This window comes from Mesoplodon densirostris, chromosome 4 (genome assembly GCF_025265405.1).
Source record: "Mesoplodon densirostris isolate mMesDen1 chromosome 4, mMesDen1 primary haplotype, whole genome shotgun sequence".
NCBI lineage: Eukaryota > Metazoa > Chordata > Mammalia > Artiodactyla > Ziphiidae > Mesoplodon > Mesoplodon densirostris.
In genome coordinates this window covers 49,526,223-49,548,070 of record NC_082664.1, presented here as the reverse complement: position 1 = coordinate 49,548,070, position 21,848 = coordinate 49,526,223, and the positions used below count along the sequence as shown (strand labels likewise).

At 36.8% G+C, this 21,848-nt stretch overlaps 1 protein-coding gene across 1 annotated transcript; it reads left to right on the top strand.

Moving 5' to 3' along the window:
* Positions 1 to 2,008: 2,008 nt before the first annotated feature.
* Positions 2,009 to 21,841, top strand: PSMC6 (proteasome 26S subunit, ATPase 6). Its single transcript, XM_060096209.1, has 14 exons — positions 2,009 to 2,138; positions 3,148 to 3,227; positions 3,321 to 3,360; positions 3,606 to 3,658; positions 6,373 to 6,440; positions 7,051 to 7,165; positions 9,211 to 9,298; positions 10,980 to 11,041; positions 11,129 to 11,252; positions 11,621 to 11,682; positions 13,238 to 13,358; positions 13,502 to 13,582; positions 17,887 to 17,958; positions 21,027 to 21,841. Exons 1-14 carry the CDS (start codon positions 2,012 to 2,014, stop codon positions 21,143 to 21,145), a joined length of 1,212 nt encoding a protein of 403 aa, XP_059952192.1. The 5' UTR covers positions 2,009 to 2,011; the 3' UTR covers positions 21,146 to 21,841.
* Positions 21,842 to 21,848: the final 7 nt, after the last annotated feature.

Here is a 21,848-nt window from a genome sequence, read left to right as displayed (position 1 = left end):
TGTTATGACATCACTTTTAATGACCCCTCCTTCCAAAACTAAGATATACCCTACCTTGTCACCTCACTTCTTCTCTATTCTACAATATTTTAAGTTCCTTGAGAACTGATGACATTTCTTAGTCTTTTTATATCTCTGCTTACCTATCATAGTGTCTAACATATTCACAAATTCATTCAATAGTATATATATATATATATATATATATATATATATATATATATATATATCCATCTTCTGGGGATACAATAATGAGCAAGAAATAGTCATAGTCCTTGTTTTCCTGGAGCTTATAGTCTACTAGGGGGAAAAGACACATTTAATTGCATCTAAACATTTAAGAACGTTTATGAATGTATAATTACAAATTAAGCTACATTTTCTGATGGACAAGGATACAGTCTTAGAGGTGCATATAAAAAGGAACAGGGCTGTTCTGTTGCAGGCATACTGAAGACAGACAGGAAGTTCACCTGACGTTGGAATTTTGCCAGATGGATGAGAGAAGAATAAGAGTCAAGGGAGTTTAAAATATTGGTGTGTTATGTTGAAATAACACACTAGTATGTGCTTATAAATATTTATTGAATTGAATCAAACTGAGCTATATATATATTTTTTTTCTTTGCCCCATCCTCTCTTCTTTACTTCTTCATGTCAGAGGTGATATACTTTTGGTATAGTTTGACCAGAATAGTTGCAGCTGAGTGGGAGAAAGGACTAACCCTGCTCAATCCACCTTCCTTGTTTATTGTCTAACTGCAATTACCAGTTATATTTAGAAAAAACAGAATAGAGTATTCACACAATATCCATAAGATTTTTTCCTAATAAATTTGAAGGCATCTTTTAATTTCCTAATAATTTTTTTTAATTTAATTCACTTAAATTTGCAATTTATATGTATATATAAGATATGCCTATTTAAACTCAAACATCCAGGGCCACTGGATAAGATGAGATCAAATGGAGTCTGGGGAATGTGACTGATTCTTTTGGAACAGCAATAAATTCTCCCTAGGAGTAATGCTGGGAAGAGGTACAGCAATGTGGACCTGTCCCGCAAAAACTGAGGTCATTACTACCCTTAAAATAAACAATTTAAAATAACACTACTGAATGCTTACTATGTGCCAGATGTGTTGATAGCTTACAGGCACACTATGTTGTTTAATACTCATGACATCCCTATGAGATAGGTACAAATATTATGCTCATTCTACAGAGATTTTGAGAGATTAATTTGTCCAAAAGCACAGAAAGAAGGCATCTTTATCTTGTGCCCCTCTACACCCCGCCCCCTTCCAGGCTCATTGGCCTTCTTTCTTTTCCAAGAAATGAGCCAACTCCCTTTTCACCTTAAGATCTTTGCATTTGCTGTTTCCTCTGTTTGGAAGGTTTTTCTCCAGTTTGTTGCACGTCTGGCTCCTTATCTCAGATATCTGTCCTAAATTAGTTCTCACCTTACTCTATAACACCACCATGTTTTATTTTCATTATAGTATAGTATTTATTACACTTTGAAAATTATTTTTTTATCTTCCCACCATTTCGAACCCTTAGTACCTCATTCACTGAGTGAATAAATGAATAAATAGCCTACTCCTTCTGTACCTGGAGATCCTGGATAGTATTGGGTTATACCAGTAGGCTATCTGTGTTATACCGATAAGCCATCAGAGCTCTTTAGAGAGATATGTATATATTCCCTATTTCATTCTCATCTTGGTTTATTACAAAGTCTCTTGTGGTTCCAGAACAGCAGTGACTTAAAAATACCAATGCCTCTCAGGGGACAGCGCCCTTGCTCTGCCCAGGCTGACCTGCAGGGGATGGTGTATCCGGAGGTCTCCTTCTGTGCACGCCGGCACCCTAGTGCATAGAGACGCAGACGTTGGAGAAGTGGAGTGCAGAGGCGGGGCAAACCGGAAGGGGCAGTGTCTTCCGCGAAACCCGCCCCTCCAGGGAGGCTCTCCTGTCTCGCCCCGCCCCTTCCCCCGCCCGGGCGGCCATGGCCATTCCCGGCATCCCCTATGAGCGGCGGCTTCTCATCATGGCGGACCCTAGAGATAAGGCGCTTCAGGACTACCGCAAGAAGCTGCTGGAGCACAAGGAGATCGACGGCCGTCTCAAGGAGTGTGAGTGCACCTTTCTTTCCACATAATCTCGTGCCCGGACCTGCTCCTGTCTCTGACAAAGCGGAGGCCTTTGGCCGAGCTCGGCAACCGAGCCCCGAGGAGAGAAGGCCTCAGTCCGGAGACAAGGCGCTTTGTCATCCCCGCCTATAGCTTCGGAAGCCGAGCCTCTTCGGGCGTGAAAATGGTCCAGTCTGGTCCAGGTGACAGAGAGAACATCCCCAGTTCTGAGATGGAATTGGAAGATGATCAGAGGGGAGTGGGGAAGAAGTGGGTCACAGGGATGTTTCCAGGTTGAGGTGCAAGGAGTGCGGTGTTGGTGGGGTCCCGGGACCCGGAGGCGGAAAGAGACTTGAGTCAAAGAAGCTCAAGCAAGAGACGAGACTCGGGTAGTTGGTTTGTTAGTGGAATGGAAAGCCGAACGAGGAGTTTAAGAGAGAAGGGGTCCATCGGTCAGTCATAGGCCTCTTCTTTTTTCCTCGTGTTTTGAATTGTACTCTGTCAGGCACACAATTTTCCCTTACTCCTGAACCAAAAGAGTGCTTATAATTTTTCCTAGTGCACCGTCACTGACAAACCTGAATGGTTTAAATAATGAAGGAAGACCTTAACGGTATAATTCTGTGGCGCTTTATTTAGGTTAGAAAGCCAAAGAGTAACAGTTCATGTGGGTAGGTGAAGTGAGGAAGGGTCTAACTCTTTTATCATTCGGGTTTGTAATCTCAAATCCGGAAGTGTCAGAACGTCAATATCTGATATGAATGTAACCTAATATGTGCTCAAACAAGTAAGTATTGCCGATCAAGAAAATAAAAACATGGTGCTTTCTCTGTAACATTTCGTTTTTAAACATGTCATCTACAAATGGCATTATTTTTTTTGTGGTTTGATATAGTGGATATAAAGTGCACGTAAAGTGAAATAGACTTAAATAAACTTAAATAAAGTGAGACTTAGTGACTTAAACTCGCTAAGATTATTTAATTTAAAATGTTCAAATTATATTTTTCAGTAAGGGAACAATTAAAAGAACTTACCAAGCAGTATGAAAAGTCTGAAAATGATCTGAAGGCCCTACAAAGTGTTGGGCAGGTAGGTAATGGAGTTTGGGGTGTAGAGGGTGATGGTGATTTGTTTTTTAGCTCTTGGCAAAAAGTAATGCTTTTTTTTTTTTTTCTTTCTTAGATTGTGGGTGAAGTACTTAAGCAATTAACTGAAGAAAAATGTAAGTGTACTAGATTGTTAGTAAAGAAAACAAGAGCAGACTCCCCTCCCTCCCACCACCAGCTTTTGAAATGCTTATTATTTTAATGACTGTAATGAAGGTAGATGATATTCTTGCATAGACTAAGTTGTCCTTCAATTCTTGTCTTTTGGAGAACAGAAATAAAACTAAATCTGCCATCAATGTGGATGTATTTATTTTTTACTTTCTATTTATCAATTTGTTTTTTCATTTTCTTCCTCTAGTCATTGTTAAAGCTACAAATGGACCAAGATATGTTGTGGGTTGTCGTCGACAGGTAACATTTTACATTTCTGTAGTACTTTATAATTGACAAAAGCCCTTTCATGTAAGGTATTTAATTCTCAAGGTAAGCAGGTCAGGCATTATGCCCATAACTCCCAAAGGTGACTTGTTCAGATATAGCTAATTATTAGCAAAGCCTGAACTCAGACCATCGGTTTGACTCCCGGTAGTCTCTACTTTTCTGCTCTATTGCATTGCCTCAGTCAGCTCTACACATGGAGAAATCAAAGAATTTTAGAAGTGAAAGAATCTCAGATTATTTTATTTTAGTGTCTTTTTTGAAGAGGGCTTAAAAGTATTAGACCTTATAAATTACATTTTATATTTAAACATTCAAAAATATTACTTATAGTCTTTACTATAGGCTAAATTGATTTTGTATGAGTTCATTTAAATTAGAATTGGCAAATTGAAATAACTCCAGATTTTATCTTGCAGTCATCAGAAAACGCCAACAAATGGCTTTGGATCATTTAGTAGCCTCGGAAGCCTATTTATGTACTACCCTATTCTTTAGAAAGTGTCTTTAGCGAATTCTTATAAACTCATTGGAAGAGCTTTCTAAACTGAGTATTTGTTATGTCAGGTTCAGGTTTTAAAACATTGATATGACATGGCTATAGAATTGAATTTTTCCTAGGGACTAAATTCAGTCGTAAGATTTTGCCTAGCATGTAAGTGGGATGACATTTTCTAAATCAAAATTTCAGTTGCCTAATCTGACAGAGGATATTTATGTCCCTTTCAGGGCCCTCTGGATGCCAAAAGTTGGCATTTCTAAGATATTTTGTGGTTGTATGAGGGGCAAGAGAGTATTTGAAAACTGGAAAATATTAGAAAAGCCAGAGTGTATATTCCCTATAGATGTAAATGTTGAAATAGCTTCATATTCATCTCTATTTAAGCTCTTTTTCAAGTACAGTGGTCCCTCGTTATCCGTGGGGGTATGTTCCAAGACCCCCAGTGGATGCCTGAAACCTGGGCATATACCAAACCTTATATATGCTATGTTTTTTCCTCTACATACATACCTATGATAAAGTTTAATTTAAAAATTATACACAGAAAGAGATTAGCAAAAATAATAGTAAAATAGAGCAATTATAAAAAAATATGCTGTTACAAAAGTCATGTGAATGTGGTCTCTCTCAAAATATCCTGTTACAAATTTAATGCCTTTTCCATCTTAACTCAGCACTTGTCATGCACTGTCGCCGTAACTTTTGCAGTTGAAGTGTGACAGCAAAACTAGCACAGGCTTCTTTTTTCTTCTTCACAATTGCATGGATAGAAGATTTGTTCTTACTGTAGATTATAGCGACCTCAGCATATGATTTTTATTTCCTTATTAAGTCGAGAACTTTCTCCGTTTCATTAGGAAGCGGTCTGTGGCTTCTCTTTGCCATATCTGAATGGCCAGCATCACTACCATTGTGCTTTGGGGCCATTATTAAGTAAAATAAGGATTATTTGACCACAAGTACTTCAATCAGGACAGTGGATCTGATAACCGAGAGGGCTACTAAGTGATTAACGGGAGGAATACGCTGGACAGAGGGATGATTCACGTCCCAAGGAGAGAGCTTTCATCACGCTACTCAGAACAGCATGAAATTTAAAACTTAGGATTAGTTTATTTCTGGAATTTTTCATTTAATATTTTCAGGTAACTGAAAATGTGGATAAGGGGAGGACTACTGTACCTGGCAATTATTCTTACTTTAATCCATTATATTAAACCTAGTATTTAGCATATCTTCACTTCATTTTAATTGGCACTAAATCCTAAACTAAGCGCTCTTTGCAAAATCCTGTGAAAAATCGTCAGTAATTTGTATGATTCTGAAATTGTATTGGCAAGCAGTTTATTTTTTTCTTTGCACTTTTCGAAAAAACTAAAAAATTATAGTTTTTTTGAAAAATAACTTTATTTTTGACAAGTAACAGTCTGAGTGTGATTTGAATCTATTTGGATAGATTCTCTCCACTTCTATCCAAATAAGTTAAATATGCCAATAAATTGCTTAGTATGATTCAACTTAATATGTACAGTAATATATTTACCATAGCGTCTGGCATGTAGCAAAGGCATGAATGAAGGTTGCTGGGGTTTTTTTGTTTGTTCTTTAGAATTTTAATAAAAAAATCTCTAAGGGGAAATAGAGTGCACATTCCCCTTATCTCCTATGATCACGTAACACATTCTTCCCAAAACTATAGTTTTTTAAATAAATCTAATGGACATACCTTTAAGATGCTTTCCTTTTCTTCCCCTCCAAATGTTCATTAAGGGATTTCTGTATAAATGCTTTGGTACCAATTGCCAAAGTCACTGTACTACAGTGCCTAAATCAAAATAATGAGCAAAACTATATTAAATAGTGAGCCTTTGAAAGTAAAATATTGCAGTCAATTCCTTCTTCAAAAACAAGGTTGTTGCCACCTCAGACTTTGTATATTAGTGATTTCTCATTTCACACTGAGATTGCACAAAAGGGCACTCTTTTAGGGAGCAGAAGGAAATAACTTTGAATTACTACTTTTTATAAACCCTTCCCTTGGGCATGGTGTTTATAATCTAATATAATTTCATCTTAGTGTTCTCTCTGAAGGGTAAAAATGATTATTTGGCTTCTAACTATGCTCTTGTTAGAGTGTTATTCCCCTTTTAAGTGTTTGTGTACACCTTTTGTTTTACACAATTAGCTTGACAAAAGTAAGCTGAAGCCAGGAACAAGAGTTGCTTTGGATATGACTACACTAACTATCATGAGGTAGGTTTCTTGTACTATTTAGTTTACGTCTTATTTTCATGGAAGGAAGATTTTATCCAAAATATATGCTTCTTGAGATCTCTGAATATTTTGCCACTTTTCCACTTTTCCTAATTTCAAATTAATTTAAACATGTTTTTTTTTTAAAAAAATAAATTTATTTATTTATTTGGCTGCCTTGGGTCTTCATTGCTATGCATGGGCTTTCTCTAGTTGAAGCGAGCGGGGGCTACTCTTCGTTGTGGTGCACGAGCTTCTCATTGTGGTGGCTTCTCTTGTTGTGGAGCACAGGCTCTAGGCACATGGGCTTCAGTAGTTGTGGCACGCGGGCTCAGTAGTTGTGGCTTGCAGTCTCTAGAGCGCAGGCTCAGTAGTTGTGGTGCACGGGCTTAGCTGCTCCACGGCATGTGGGATCTTCCCGGACCAGGGCTCGAACCCGTGTCCCCTGCATTGGCAGGCGGATTCTTAGCCACTGCACCACCAGGGAAGTCCCAACATGATTTTCTAAGATCACCTACAGGTGCTTACATAAGCAAGTCATTTATACTCTATTTGTAGGCTGAGAGAAAATACATCTTTTAAAAGAAAAATACACACCTTATCATTACAGGTATTTGCCAAGAGAGGTGGACCCACTGGTTTACAACATGTCGCATGAGGACCCCGGGAATGTTTCTTATTCTGAGATCGGAGGGTTGTCAGAACAGATTCGGGAGTTACGAGAGGTTGGTAGTGTATGCTTTATTCTCTGAACTTACTAAGAAGTAGTACGGGTTTTAAAATGCCTGAAGGGAGAAAGAGGATGTAAAATCACTTTGTCCAAATCGTGTTTACTGAATATTATATATATAATATTTTTGCCAAGAGAAGAATAGCACTGAATCTCCAGCTATGAAAATTATGGGTTTTTGTTAAATTTGGAGATAATTTGGTGTTTGAAAAATCCTGCTCTTTTTACGACAAAGAAGGAAAAAAACCTAAGAATAATTGATATAATCCAGTGCCCATACCATCTGGTATTTTGATTATTTTAGTAGTTTAGTTGGGTCAGAGCACATTTGGATAGTGTGTGTAATGTAGTTTTTCCCATAACCTCATTGATTTCCTATTGCCCTTAAATAGAGTAAGTTATCTGTGCCTTAAATATTTTATTTTGATAAAGCTGTTTGCTGTCATTTAAGAAAAAATACTGGCTTTAGCGTGGCTTAAACTTTTAAGTTCTTACGTGAAGAATCAAATCAGGGTTGCCTTGCTTCACAGCACAGACAGCTTCTTAATAATTCTCTTTTAAGCAAATTACATTGTTGTATTGATTTCATGTTAATTTAGGATGGAAATACTCAGGAATGAATTTGATTAATTGGAATGGCTTACAATATCTGACTTGAGCCCTAAAACAGTAGTTTTCAGACTTCAGCACTTTACATTTTCTGGAACTCTTATTAAAGATACAGATTCCTAGGCCCTCTGCATGGTTTTGATGCAGTGGCTTGGGGGTGGGGCACAAGAATTAGCATTTAAACAAGCATTCCAGGTGATTATGAAACCAAGTTGTTTTTTTTTTATTAACCATACTTGCGGAAGCATTGGCCAAAGCATAAATAAAAGCCTATTCTTTTCACATTATAGTTAATGAAAAGAGAAGAACAAGTGCTTCATGAAACAGTGAAATCTTTTACAGTGATTTGCTGCATCAGCCATTGGAGCAGAATGAATCTCTCTCTCACACACACAGACACACGCACACACACCAAGGACATGCAGTATACATCTGCAGACAATTGCGAATATTAATTTCTCACAATTTTGGCGTGTCTTAATCATACCTTATGGACAGAGTTATTCAGTAGAGGTTTATCTCTCAAGTAAAGAGTTTAAACTGGGCAGTCAAATCCTCACTTTTGCTGTTCTCCACTTTTCTTTCTTTGAATCAGTCTTAGAACATTGAGAGCAGAATTTGTTTTTTTTAAGACTACTATGACAAAACGCCAACATAAGAAAATTTTTTTTTTTTTTTTTTTTTTTTTTTTGCGGTATGCGGGCCTCTCACTGTTGTGGCCTCTCCCGTTGCGGAGCACAGGCTCCGGACGCGCAGGCCCAGCGGCCATGGCTCACGGGCCCAGCCGCTCCGCGGCATATGGGATCCTCCCAGACCGGGGCACGAACCCGTATCCCCTGCATCGGCAGGCGGACTCTCAACCACTGCGCCACCAGGGAGGCCCAACATAAGAAAATTTTATGTACCATTTCTCTTAGTGGCAGTTATATCTTACCAAAGTTCCCCATTTTATAATTATTTTTTGTTGTATTCAGATGCACACCAGTGTAATCTTTTTGTTCTTTTGCTTAACTGATTTTTTGTAGTGTTAATTTTTTCGTTGAGGCATAATTTACTTTCAGTAAAATTCACATGTTTTTAAGTGTACAGTTCAAATGTGTTTGACAGATTATATGCCCGTGCAAACATCACTCTAGTCAAGTGTGTGGTTATTTTAACAAGTGTGTTAAATAATAAATAAATAGCTCAAATTACCACATGCTTTTTAATTAATTAGTTTAAAAAATATTTTAAGATTTTTAGATTTAAGGGATATCTTACATCTACCTGAAGAAAAACCTCTAATATAAATGGTTTTACATAGCACTGAGTTCTAGATCTATTATGAATTATGATGTATGTACGTAATTCTACTGATAGTTTACTTAAAATATTTGAAAGTACATCAAAATCTTTACTAACTTTTTAAGAAACATGCAACTTCTTTTCTAGGTAATAGAATTACCTCTTACAAACCCAGAATTATTCCAACGTGTAGGAATAATACCTCCAAAAGGCTGTTTGTTATATGGACCACCAGGTTGGTATTAAATCATGTCTGCCCCACTATGAGCGAATGAATGAATGAAGGAGTAAAAACATGAGATGGAGATAACTTAATGTGACAATTCCAGCCTTCATTCTATTCAGAGTAAGGAAGGGATTGGGGATGTGTGTCTACTATTTTCTTAGTCTTGCTTAGTCCTCTTGTGCTTCATAGGGTATATATATCTAAACATGCCATGTGATTCTAAGCAATGGTCTTGTGTGGTTCACAGACCTCTGGGTGTCCCAGAGACACTTTCAGGGATTCTGCAAGGTCAGAATTACTCTTGTAATACTAAGATGTCAACACAGTGAAAAAGAAAAAGGCAACTAACATCTGTGCTGATGGTGCAAAGCAATGAGGGTAAAGCTACTCATGCCATAGCATGAATCAATTAAGTCAGTGGCACAAAATGGTATAGTAGTCATTGTGTTCGGGGCCACTCACATTTGCAGTATTTTTAAAAAGAGATGTCAGTTTCACTTAAAATGTCCTTGCTAAAGCATTAAAAATATTAACTTTTGATCCTTGAATAATGTCTTGTATTCTGTGATGAAATGGAAAATACATATAAAGTACTTCTGTTGCATACTGAATAAGATAGATATCTCCAGGAAAAGCATTTGTGTGATTATTTGAGTTGCCTGCTGTATTAGCTGATTTTCACGGAATGCCATTTTTACTTGAAAGGATGATTTACAGTCAATTATCAGACTGGTTATTGGTTACCTTGCACACATTTTTTAAAATTTATTATTTATGTCTTTATTTTTGGCTGTGTTGGGTCTTTATTGCTGTGCGCGGGCGTTCTCTAGTTGTGGCGAGCAGGGGCTACACTCCGTTGCTGTGTGTGGGCTTCTCATTGCGGTGGCTTCTCTTGTTGCAGAGCACGGGCTCTAGAGCGCAGGCTCAGTAGTTGTGGCGCACGGTTTAGTTGCTCCATGGCATGTGGGATCTTCCTGGACCAGGGATCAAACCCATGTCCCCTGCATTGGCAGGCGGATTCTTAAGCACTGTGCCACCAGGGAAGTCCCTGCACACATTTTTTTAAAAAAATGAATGAAGTTAGCCAATCATGTTAAAGTGAACAGCTGACACCATCTGTAGCCAGTGATAAAATTTGAGCTTTCAAGCGAAAATTGAAGTTTTGAAAACTTTACGTCTGGTACTATGAGCTTGACAACTTTCCAATGTGTTTGTTAATATAAACCAGGATGAGATCGGAGATGGTATTAACAAATGTGATTTTTTAATATTATATAATGGAAAATGCCAGTATTTGGAAGATTTTCATAACCCACTGAATCAGTAGTTTCCAAATAACAAATACTTGATATTACAATATCATACGTAGGCAAAGGTCCACTCAGTGTTCAGTATAGCCCAATGTATTTGAATGTACAAGTTTCCATCACAGTCTGTTTGTAAGTTGGGCTTGATATATTTCTAAAGTTATGTATTCAGTTTGCTTAAAATAAAATTAGAAGGGATATTTTGAATAAAATTTTAATACTGAGAGTGGAAGTGCTTTGGGATTTTAAATGATTTTAAAAGCTTTTATTTAAGACTTAGCTTCCATTTTGCAAAATTTACTATTCAAAGGATTACATTCTTAAAGGCTTTTGAAAATTTGTTTTACTTTCCATTTAATTAGGACTTTGTTTATCATTCCTAGGTACAGGAAAAACACTCTTGGCACGAGCTGTTGCTAGCCAGTTGGATTGCAATTTCTTAAAGGTAAAGGGAAGATTCTTTTTGTAGCTGTTGAAAATAAATTTTTTTTGAATTGTCCTATGTTTACCATAATGTTTTTCCTTTAATCAGGTTGTATCTAGTTCTATTGTAGACAAGTACATTGGTGAAAGTGCTCGTTTGATCCGAGAAATGTTTAATTATGCCAGGGACCATCAGCCATGCATCATTTTTATGGATGAAATAGATGCTATTGGTAAGAATAACACTTTTTAAAATTTATTTTAAACTTTTCTTGAACTGTAGGAATATTTTTTAAATCTAAAAGAACTTTTTCCCTCTCTTTTCACCTCTAATTGCAATTTGTGTGAAGTAGCAAAATGAATTGAATGTTACTTTAAAAAAATTCTTAAGAAAGTTTAACCACTCTCAATAAATAACCTTTAACATTGAGAAAATGATAAACATTATACCAAAATCAGTTCTAATTTTGTCAGTGTAATTCTTGTTAATTTATTTTCATCTTAATGTTTTAAACCCAGACACTGTCATTTTCATATTTTCTTAAATGATGCTTAAAGAGGAAAGGAGTAATGCATATGAGTTTCCACATCATTATTTTAGGTGGTCGTCGGTTTTCTGAGGGTACTTCAGCTGATAGAGAGATTCAGAGAACTTTAATGGAGGTAATATTTGGTAAAGCCTGTTTGTAAAGAAATCAATGTTTATAAAGTGAAGAAGTGAACATTGGATATTTGAAGGTCAGAATATGGACAGTGGTTTAAATGAAGAATGCACTTAAGTATGAAATTTGAAAGTACAGTATTGACAGGAATGAACCCTTTTCTTTACCACAATCTCTAGTAAGAAAATGACTACTAGAAAATAATAGGGATATCTATAAAATTTCATGTGAGTTACAACTGTACCATACTAAATTTTTTGAGCAGACTGGCCATTTAAAAAATTATATATTGTACTTATATTGTGAATGTGATTTTGTGTTAGTTTTATTCAGATATTTTATGAGTGACAAATATATTTAAACTAGTGGCAATAAATGAATTGTAATTATGTATGAGGCTGCTCTAAAAATTACTAATACTTTCCTCTCTTTATTGCTGAGAATGAAAGGAAACTAAAATAGTTTTGATTATTGAAGATGGATGATGGGGTATTGAAGTGTTTATTAAAGTCTTTTCCCACTCCAAATTCTGTGAAAGTGATGGCAAGATTCCAAACACATTTTCCAACTTCTATGAATAGATAGGTAGCATAGGTAATGCATTGTCAACTTCTGTCTCAGTAGGGGTATTTGAAAATTGTTTTTTATAAATTGTCTGCTCAGAAAAGACTATTTTAAAATTAGTTGTAGAGTCTATTAGAAGCCTTAAATTGAAGTATTTTTTTAAAAACGCAGATACTAGTTTTATTCATGTAGCTGACATGTTGTTAGCTAACACGGTATATTAGACATATTGGCATGAAGAAATAGACATATTGTCAGGCTAGCTTTGTTTTAAAGTGTTTGTTGAATGCAGTTAGATTTTTCAACATTTATTCAAGAAAACTTCAGGAATTGAAGGAAATGTGTTAGGTATCTCAGTATTTCTGTGTATAGTAGAATTATTTGAAAAGATATTTAATGAATTTATTATCAAGTTTGTAGAAAATCATTGTTTCCAGTTATCCTGTTGTAAATTTTATGTCTGGCATACCATAAGCTCTTGAAACATTATTTTAAAAGTAATTGTAACAAAAAAATTCAAACATTGGAAATCAGATCCACATAACTTAGTTTCATAATTCTTGACTGGATGGATGCCTTCAGATTTATTAAAACTATCTGATAGCTATAAAAAGGTACATAGTTGAATAATCTATCTTGGAGACTTCCCTGGCAGTCGAGTGGTTAAGACTCCGTGCTGCCCCAGCAGGGGACACGGGTTTGATCCCTGGTTGTGGAACTAAGATTCTGCATACTGCAAGGCAAGGCCAAAAAAAAAGCATTCAATAATCTATCTTGGAACTTTTAGGATGGAAAATATATCCCTTTATGTAAGAGAGAGAAAAAAAATACGATTCCATCAAATAATCATTCTGCACATCACATATGTATCTGTAAGCAATACATTTCATGGTCTTAGTCATTTTATAAAAGGTGTGTGCTATGTGTTTTTTTAATGGTTGGGAAGCTTTATAAAATGTGCCTTTGATTTATATTCACAAATATATTCTTAGCTACTGAATCAAATGGATGGATTTGATACTCTACATAGAGTTAAAATGATCATGGCTACAAACAGACCAGATACACTGGATCCTGCTTTGCTTCGTCCAGGCAGATTAGATAGAAAAATACGTGAGTTAAGCTTTTTTGCCTTCTGTCCATTTCCCTTTGTCTATGTCCATTTCTCTTCCCATACCTCTTCCTCACCCCCTACTTTGTTTAAAAAACAAAAAACCTGACTGCAAAAGAATTTCTTATAATTTTCTTATTTTCAGATATTGATTTACCAAACGAACAAGCAAGGTTAGATATATTGAAAATCCATGCAGGTCCCATTACAAAGCATGGTGAAATAGGTAAGTAAATAACCTATTTTATATATATTTACATTTGGTAAATGAAGTAAAATGCTATTGGATATCACTGATAGTCTACCAAATCTAGTTTTAAATTCAGGAAACATGGTGGTCTTGAATTTAGCTAATAGTTATTGAGCATGTGCTGTATGCTAAGAATTGTTGTAAGTGCTGAGGATATAGCAATGAACAAAACAGATAAATTCCTGCCTTTATATAACTTATATTCTTGTCAGGAAAGACAGGTGAAGAAAGTAAAATATTCACTTGAACCTTGAGCAAAATGGGTTTGAACTGTGTGGGTCTACTTATACGTGGATTTTAACTAGTAAATGCTACAGTACTACCTGCTTAGGGTTGGTTGAATCCACAGGTGCAGAACCGTGAACATGGAGGGCCACTATGAGTTACACGCAGATTTTTAACTGTGCAGAGGGTTGGCACCCCTAACCCCCATGTTGTTCAGGAGTCAACTTTATGGTACATTAGGTGATGATAAGTCCTACTGAGAAAAATAAAGCAAGGAAAGGGGAATAGGCAATGCCAGGAGCAGGCATGAATGTATACTTTTTTTTTTTTTTTGCGGTACACGGGCCTCTCACTGTTGTGGCCTCTCCCGTTGTGGAGCACAGGCTCCGGACACGCAGGCTCAGCGGCCATGGCTCACAGGCCCAGCCGCTCTGCGGCATGTGGGATCTTCCCAGACCGGGACATGAACCCGTGTCCCCTGCATCGGCAGGTGGACTCTCAACTACTGCGCCACCAGGGAAGCCCGAATGTATACATTTTTTCATAGAGGTGAGGAGGAGGAAGCACAGGGAAGGCCTTACCAAGGTGATTTTTAAGCAGTGACGTAAAAGGTGAAGGAGCTAAGTATGGATATTTGGGGGAAAATCATGCAGAGGGAACAGCAAGTAAGAAGGCCTTGAAGTAGGTGCGTGCATGGAACATTTCAGGAGCAGTATAGAGGTCAGGGTGTCTGTGGCAGAGTTATTGGGACGGTAGCAAGTGAAATAAATCATAGAAGTAATGGGGATCAGATTGTGTAGAGCCTTACTGAGGCCATTGTGTAGGAACTTTGGCTTTTGTTTTTAGTGAAATGGATGCCATTGGAGGATTGTGAGCAGAGGAATGATATGACCTTACTTTTTATTATTTTTAACTTTGTATTACAGAAAATTAGAAATACGTAAAAGTAGAGATGAGTATAATCTTATCAGGAATTCATCCCCCAGCTTCAGTAATTAACCCTTGGCCAATCTTGTTTCATCTGTAATCTCTCCCACCTCTTACCTTCCCTCTGGATTTTTAAAAAGCAAATTCCAGGGCTTCCCTGGTGGCGCAGTGGTTGGGAGTCCGCCTGCCGATGCAGGGGACACGGGTTCATGCCCCAGTCTGGGAGGATCCCACGTGCCGCGGGGCGGCTGGGCCCGTGAGCCGTGGCCGCTGAGCCTGCGCGTCCGGAGCCTGTGCTCCGCAACGGGAGGGGCCACAGCAGTGAGAGGCCCGCGTACCGCAACAAAAAAAAATAAAAAGCAAATTCCAGTCATTATCATTTCATCTGAAAATATTTCAAAATTCACTTATGTTAAATAGATCATTCTGGCTGCAGCTACAGGGACAAGGATAGAGACAAGAGTATCTATTAGGAGGTTATTTCAGTAATGCAGGCAAAAGATGATGGTGGCTTGGTCCAAGGTGGTAGCAAAATCTTTTGAAATAATGAGGTTCTGGACATATTTTGAAAATAGAGGTGACAGGGCTTGCTAATGAATCAGATGTAGGGTGTGAGCTAAAGAGAAGAACCAGGGAAGACTTAGGTTTTTTACTCATGCAACTGAACAAATGGAATTGCCATCAATTAAAGGGAGGGAAGACTGGAAAGATTTGGTTTTAAAGGGAGAAAGAGGAATTTGATTCTGGCAATATTTAATTAGAGATGCCAATTAGATAGCCAAGTAAAGATGTTGATTAGTAATTCTGTGTGCATCAGTAGTTCGTTGGGGTGGTCTGTGCTAGAGTTATAAATATGGCTAATATCAGCATAAAAATGGTTCCAAGGAAGAGAATGTTGATAGAGAAGGGATTCAAAAACTGAGCTAATTCCAGCATTAAGAAGTTGAGAGGAAAAAAAAAAAGTTGAGAGGAAGAACCATCAAAGGAGACTGAGAAAGGTTAGTCACAGAGATAGGAGTTAACCAGGACCTGATGGTGTCCTGGAGAATAAATGAAGAAATATTATAGGGAGGGACTATTTTTCTGTCAAATGCTGACAATGGGTCTGATAAGAAGAGTTCTGAGATTGGATTTACTATGTGAAGATCACTGGTGACCTTATCAAAAGAAATTTCTTTGGAGTGGTAGGAGTGAGAGCCTTGTTCAAATGGGTATCAGAGAGATGGGGACAAGAGGCATTGAGTTTAGACACCTCTTTCAAGGAGTTCTCTAGCGAAGCGGAGAAGAGAAGAAATGGAGCTGCAGCAGAAATGGAGATGAGGACTTGGGGTTTTCTTTAAGATGCATGAACTTACAACACTTTTTTTTGTGCTGATGGGAATGATCTAGGAGAGAGATACAAGTTGATAATGTGCTTTTTTTTGAAGAGAGGTTGGCTTTGCCTATGAGCATAGACTTCTCAGAATAGGAGGAAAGACAGCATATATAGATGCTGACGATAACAGGTTCTTAAATATGGCAGGTGCTTAGAGGATTTTTTTTCTGAATGCTTTTATTCTCTCAGTGAAATAGAAAGCAAGTTAAGAGTGAAAATGGGAAAGTACTGTTAGAGATTTGAGGACAGAGGAGAAATTACAAAATAGTTAGCTATAGAAGTGAGAGACTGGACTAGTGTAAAGGCCAGCAAGCCATGTATTCTATTGTGGGCTAAATTCTGTATGCCTTCCGTTTTTGTAAATAAAGTTTTGTTGTAGCACAACCATTCCCATTCATTTACATATTGTCTGTGACTACTTTCCCACTACAGTGGCAGAAATGAGTAATTTTGACAGAAACCATATGACCTACAAAGTCGAAAGTATTCACCATCTTGCCCATTACAGAAAGTTTGCTGACCCCTGGACTAGAGGCATCTAGTATAATTGCCAAGCAACTTTAAAAACTTTTTAAAAGTTAGTGGTCCAAAATAATTACAAATAGTTGACCATTGCCTTTCTCATTACTCATGTGAAAGTTTTTTTTTTTTTTTTTTCTTTTTGCGGTATGCGGGCCTCTCACTGTTGTGGCCTCTCCCGTTGCGGAGCACAGGCTCCGGATGCGCAGGCCCAGCGGCCATGGCTCACGGGCCCAGCCGCTCCACGGCATGTGGGATCCTCCCAGACCGGGGCACAAACCCGTATCCCCTGCATCAGCAGGCGGACTCTTAACCACTGCGCCACCAGGGAGGCCCCATGTGAAAGTTTTGAGTTGGAAAGACTGAGCTGAATTTACCAGCTTCCAATACTGAGCTCTTGCTAGGTGCCAGATGCTCTTCTAACCTTAGGAATTTCTGCTCTCCAGAAGCTTACATGAACTTGAACCTGAATGAAGACTAATTAATGAATTATCTGTGTGATTTCAAATAGAGATTGACATACTCCATATTGCCTGACAAGGGTGTCTTATCACAGTTTTTCACATTGTAGTAGCCTATGTGTCTCTTCTCTCGCTATTCTATTCTACATCAAGTCCGTGACTGCTACCTTAAACCAGCAGCAGCTCTTCATTTCGTCTGTCACGGGGATAGAAAGGTCACTTAACTATTACTGTTATCATAGATCTGATACCTCAACACTTGGAGCTTTCACAGAAACCAGAAAAGCTAGCCAGTGTTTACTCTAGCATTTAAAAATTCTGTATGATAAAATGATGTCTGAAGACTATTTTTGGTATATTTTATATTTGCCTTATGTGATTAAATTCCATTTTGGTTACAGTCGGTTTTGAATATTCTAGATTTATTCAAATTAGATACTTGGTTACAGTTTTAATAAGAGTCATAGCTTGACATATCTAAAGTTCACATGCGCTTAACAGTTTCTCTGTGTAGAAGCAGGTTAAGATGCTCTCAGATCTTGATATTTCTTGGTTTTAGAGTTTTAGAAGTATGTTTATTTCTGCTTGGTGCTGGTTTACTTAACAGAAGTATTGATTTTAGTTGTTAATATTGTGGAATGTTAACAGAGATGATACCTAGCTGACTAAATTCGAAGCAAGCTCTTAAGTTAAATTTTCTGTATGGGAATAAATCAAAAAAAGGTCTCCTATTATTATTTTTTTAACTGATTTCCAGTATTTTTCCTAAACAGATTATGAAGCAATTGTGAAGCTTTCAGACGGCTTTAATGGAGCAGACCTGAGAAATGTTTGTACTGAAGCAGGTAAGGGTTTAAAGTACAGTTTTTACTATTGATTTTGATTTGTTTAATTTGCTAAAAGTGTGTTTGGGTTTGTCCAAAAGCAGAGCCTGAGCTTTGCAAGGATTTGAGTGCTTGTTATTTTCTGGGAAATTGATTCCAAGAAGTAGGAGAGAATAGGGCAAGTGAAATGGGAAGAGGGAAAGCTGTTATAAGGGTGCATCATTGAAATAACTGTTGTAAGCAAGAGGGGTTTGATTCTGACGAGACCTCAGAGAAACATACAGAATTCTTTCCAGGATTATCTGGCTGAAATATGGGACACTAGACATTTATTTAACAGCTGTCATCCTCCATTCCTCCGTGGGATGAGATTTGCCCTTGGGGATGTTAACTTCTTTGCACTTATGGATGCCTTAGGGTAGAATGTGGGAAGACATGCATAGTGATAGCGTGCTGTCCCCCTGGAGTAAGTCTGAGACTGTACAGAGCTATCTGCCACACCTGTGGCTGAAATCTGACTGGGCCAGCACTGGGGGTATCTGCTACAAAATGGATGACATGCCTTCTGATACTAGCCTGTCTGTAGTTACCTTTGAAAGATTGATTTATGAATTTTGTGTTCATTCAACTTGTGGAAATATAGTAGTTTTTTAGTATAATTTTCTCTGTGAATTGTGTGATTTTATTTTTATTTCTGGTACCAAGTGGCTTTAAAACCATACATACAGTCATTTAGTTTTTGTCCTCCGCACAGAATCTTAAAATTAAAAAAATATCTACAGTAGATTTTATAGTTACTGACTTTCATAGGTTGCATATGAACACTTTTTAAGTATTACAATATGTGATATCCTCTTGTTTTCATATCACCATTAGCCTTATTTTAACATTTCTTGTAAATTCAACAGACAGTGTTTAAAGAGGCTGCTCAGACATGGCTTCTCCATAGGAGTATCTTCATGAGTATACTGTGACTCAGTATCTGGATCAAAGATCTGCAGGTCCAGAAACTCTCAGTACAAATCACATAAATCATGCTCACAAAGACTTACTAGTAAACAAAAATATTAAAAGGTAAGCAGTCAGTAGCCTGAACTACTAGGGGTAACTTATGACATTCTCCTTTCAAAATCTACACTAGACCAAATTATTATTAGAAGATTGCTTTGGTGAAGATGGAATCCAAACAAAAGCAGTATCTAAATCTTAAAGGCTGATACCATTAAATTATATTCTCTCTTTTTCCACGTATTTTTTAAAAGTTTATTTTTAGCTGTTTCCAATAAAGAACTATAACTTCTGTGTGGATTAAAATTTAAGCTTTTTAAACTTCTCATCTAGAGACATACTGAAATTCTTGAGTTTTCTTTTTATTAGTCTTCAAGCCTTTTTTGTTAACATATCTTTCTGTGAGTTAAAATATACTTGATTCAATTATAGTTGTCTTTTTCCATTCAAATCCTGAGATTGTCATCCTTTTTGGATTAGAATGTATCTCAGATTCACTCATTCACTAAATAATAATTTGGAAACAGTAATATGCACAAGGTTTGGAAAAAATAACTTGCCTAATTTAGTTACAGCCTTCTAAACAGGTTTTAAAACTTCACTATTAAAAAAACCAGTCATTTCCATTCACCTGATTTCTGAGGACAGCATAGAATGACTATTGCCAAGATTCCTTATGTAGAAATCTTGAAAGGAAAGGGAAGACAGGAAGTAAACCTTGCAATTTGCTGTTGCAACCCACTCATTTTATGTTAGTGAAAATTCAGTATAAGCAGATCCTCAATGAAAATAGTAGGATTCATTTAATTAGTAGATAGTGATAACTTACCAGCTTTAGCTTATCATGAAATTAGGATTGTCTCAAAATCTGGAACCCATATCTATGACACAACTAATGTTTAAAAAAAAACCCACAGACCTTTTACCTCCTTGTCAAGTAGTATTTGACAAGTAACTTGTCAAAAACTTGAAAGCAAAAACTGAATGGTGATATTTGAATATGAAAGTCTTATAAAATACCAATTTAGGGCTTCCCTGGTGGCGCAGTGGTTGAGAGTCCACCTGCCGATGCAGGGGACACGGGTTCGTGCCCCGGTCTGGGAGGATCCCACATGCCGCGGAGCGGCTGGGCCCGTGAGCCATGGCCGCTGAGCCTGTGCGTCCAGAGCCTGTGCTCTGCAACAGGAGAGGCCACAACAATGAGAGGCCTGCGTACCGCAAAACAAAACAAAACAAACAAAAATACCAATTTGTACATAAAAAGTAAATTTTCTCACATGAATAATGACACTGGTTTTTGTTGACTTTCTTTAATTCCTATTCTCTATGCTTTTGATTATTAACAAGGAAAAGCTATGAAAATTACTGGGATGTTTTGTGTTTTCCCGAACCATACGTGTGCCCCCTGCTTCCAGGGAATTGCTGCCTGTAGAGTTAGGAAACTTCTGCCTAAAATGTGTATGTGTTATTGATAGTTGGGTTTTGTTTTGTTTTTTCAAGATGACATTGGATACAGGGACTGTGTGAGGTGGAATTTAAGTATACAGATGATTGTCTCACTGTTTTCTAGCTTTTGGTTTGGAAAATAGTGCTCACTATAGTTACAGAAATTAATTGAACAATAACAGTGGTTTTTAGGAAATTAGAACTGTTGGCTGAGAAGTAATACATCTAAGCTCCTTTACATTTATTCCATAGAATAATATTACATTATTTAGTTTTCTTTAAAGTTTTTTGAGATATAATTGACATATTAGTTTCATGTATACAACATAATGATTCAGTATTTGTATATATTATGAAATGATCACCATAATGAGTCTAGTTAACATTCCATCATCACACATAGAAAAGTATTTTTTTCTTGTGATCTACTCAGCATCTTTCAAATACACAGTGCAGTATTAATAAGTATAGTCACCATTGCTGTACATTACATCCCTAGGACTTATTTATTTTTTAAGTGGGAGTTTGTACCTTTTGACCACCTTCACCCATTTCACCTACCCTCTCCTTTAGTTTTCTTATAATAAATAATTCACATATTAAATATAGCAGTCATGTTGTTTTATTCTCCACAGGTATGTTTGCAATTCGTGCTGATCATGATTTTGTAGTACAGGAAGACTTCATGAAAGCAGTCAGAAAAGTGGCTGATTCTAAGAAGCTAGAGTCTAAATTGGACTACAAACCTGTGTAATTTACTGTAAGATTCTTGTTGGCTGCATGACAGATATTGGCTTAATGTAAAAATAAAGTTAAGGAAAATTATGTATTGGCAAAAATGATCTCATTAAAAGAGTATGAGTAAAAATGTGTATGAATAACATTGTAAAAATTAGTAATTCAGTAATTCTACTTTTAAGAAGTATGGAAGAAATTTGTATGTTTGTTAATGTTGCAGTTATTGCAGCAGAAGTTATAAAAGAAGAGTATGTTGAAGCTTTTTGTATTTGCTGTGTATTTTGTAAAACCTTGAAAATGGTTTGAGACAGTAGTACCAGATAGCATTTCTTACGACTTAGTTTATATCGTTTGTTTTCCTCACCCTAAAAAGTTTAATAAAATCTGTTTGATTCCGTTCTCCTACATATATTCTTGTCTTTTATGAGACTACGTTTACTGTGGTCTAAACTATTTAATAACCAAGATGAAGTTGGATTTAGATTGTAGACTTTTGAATTTTATTTTAGAACAGTACCTATACTCAGTGTTCATGAGAGCATCTTATTATATGTAACATAGATGTGTGTCTGTATATATTCCTCCTTCCAGAAAGCCTTTATTTATTCTCCACCTACTATGATTAAGCCGTGTGATAGTTAATTGAAATAGTGACATGCACATCCATAACCATTTTTTAGATTATGATTAAAAGTAACATTTGCTATTTAAATGTGAAT

What these genes read in the sequence shown, in the direction of transcription:
- PSMC6 (XM_060096209.1), top strand. Translation starts at nt 2,012, where the DNA reads ATGGCCATTCCCGGCATCCCCTATGAGCGGCGGCTTCTCATCATGGCG. An exon ending in TTGTGGGTTGTCGTCGACAG is followed by an intron (nt 3,659 to 6,372) that starts GTAACATTTTAC and finishes TTACACAATTAG; the next exon opens with CTTGACAAAAGTAAGCTGAA. An exon ending in TACAAAGCATGGTGAAATAG is followed by an intron (nt 13,583 to 17,886) that starts GTAAGTAAATAA and finishes TTTCCTAAACAG; the next exon opens with ATTATGAAGCAATTGTGAAG.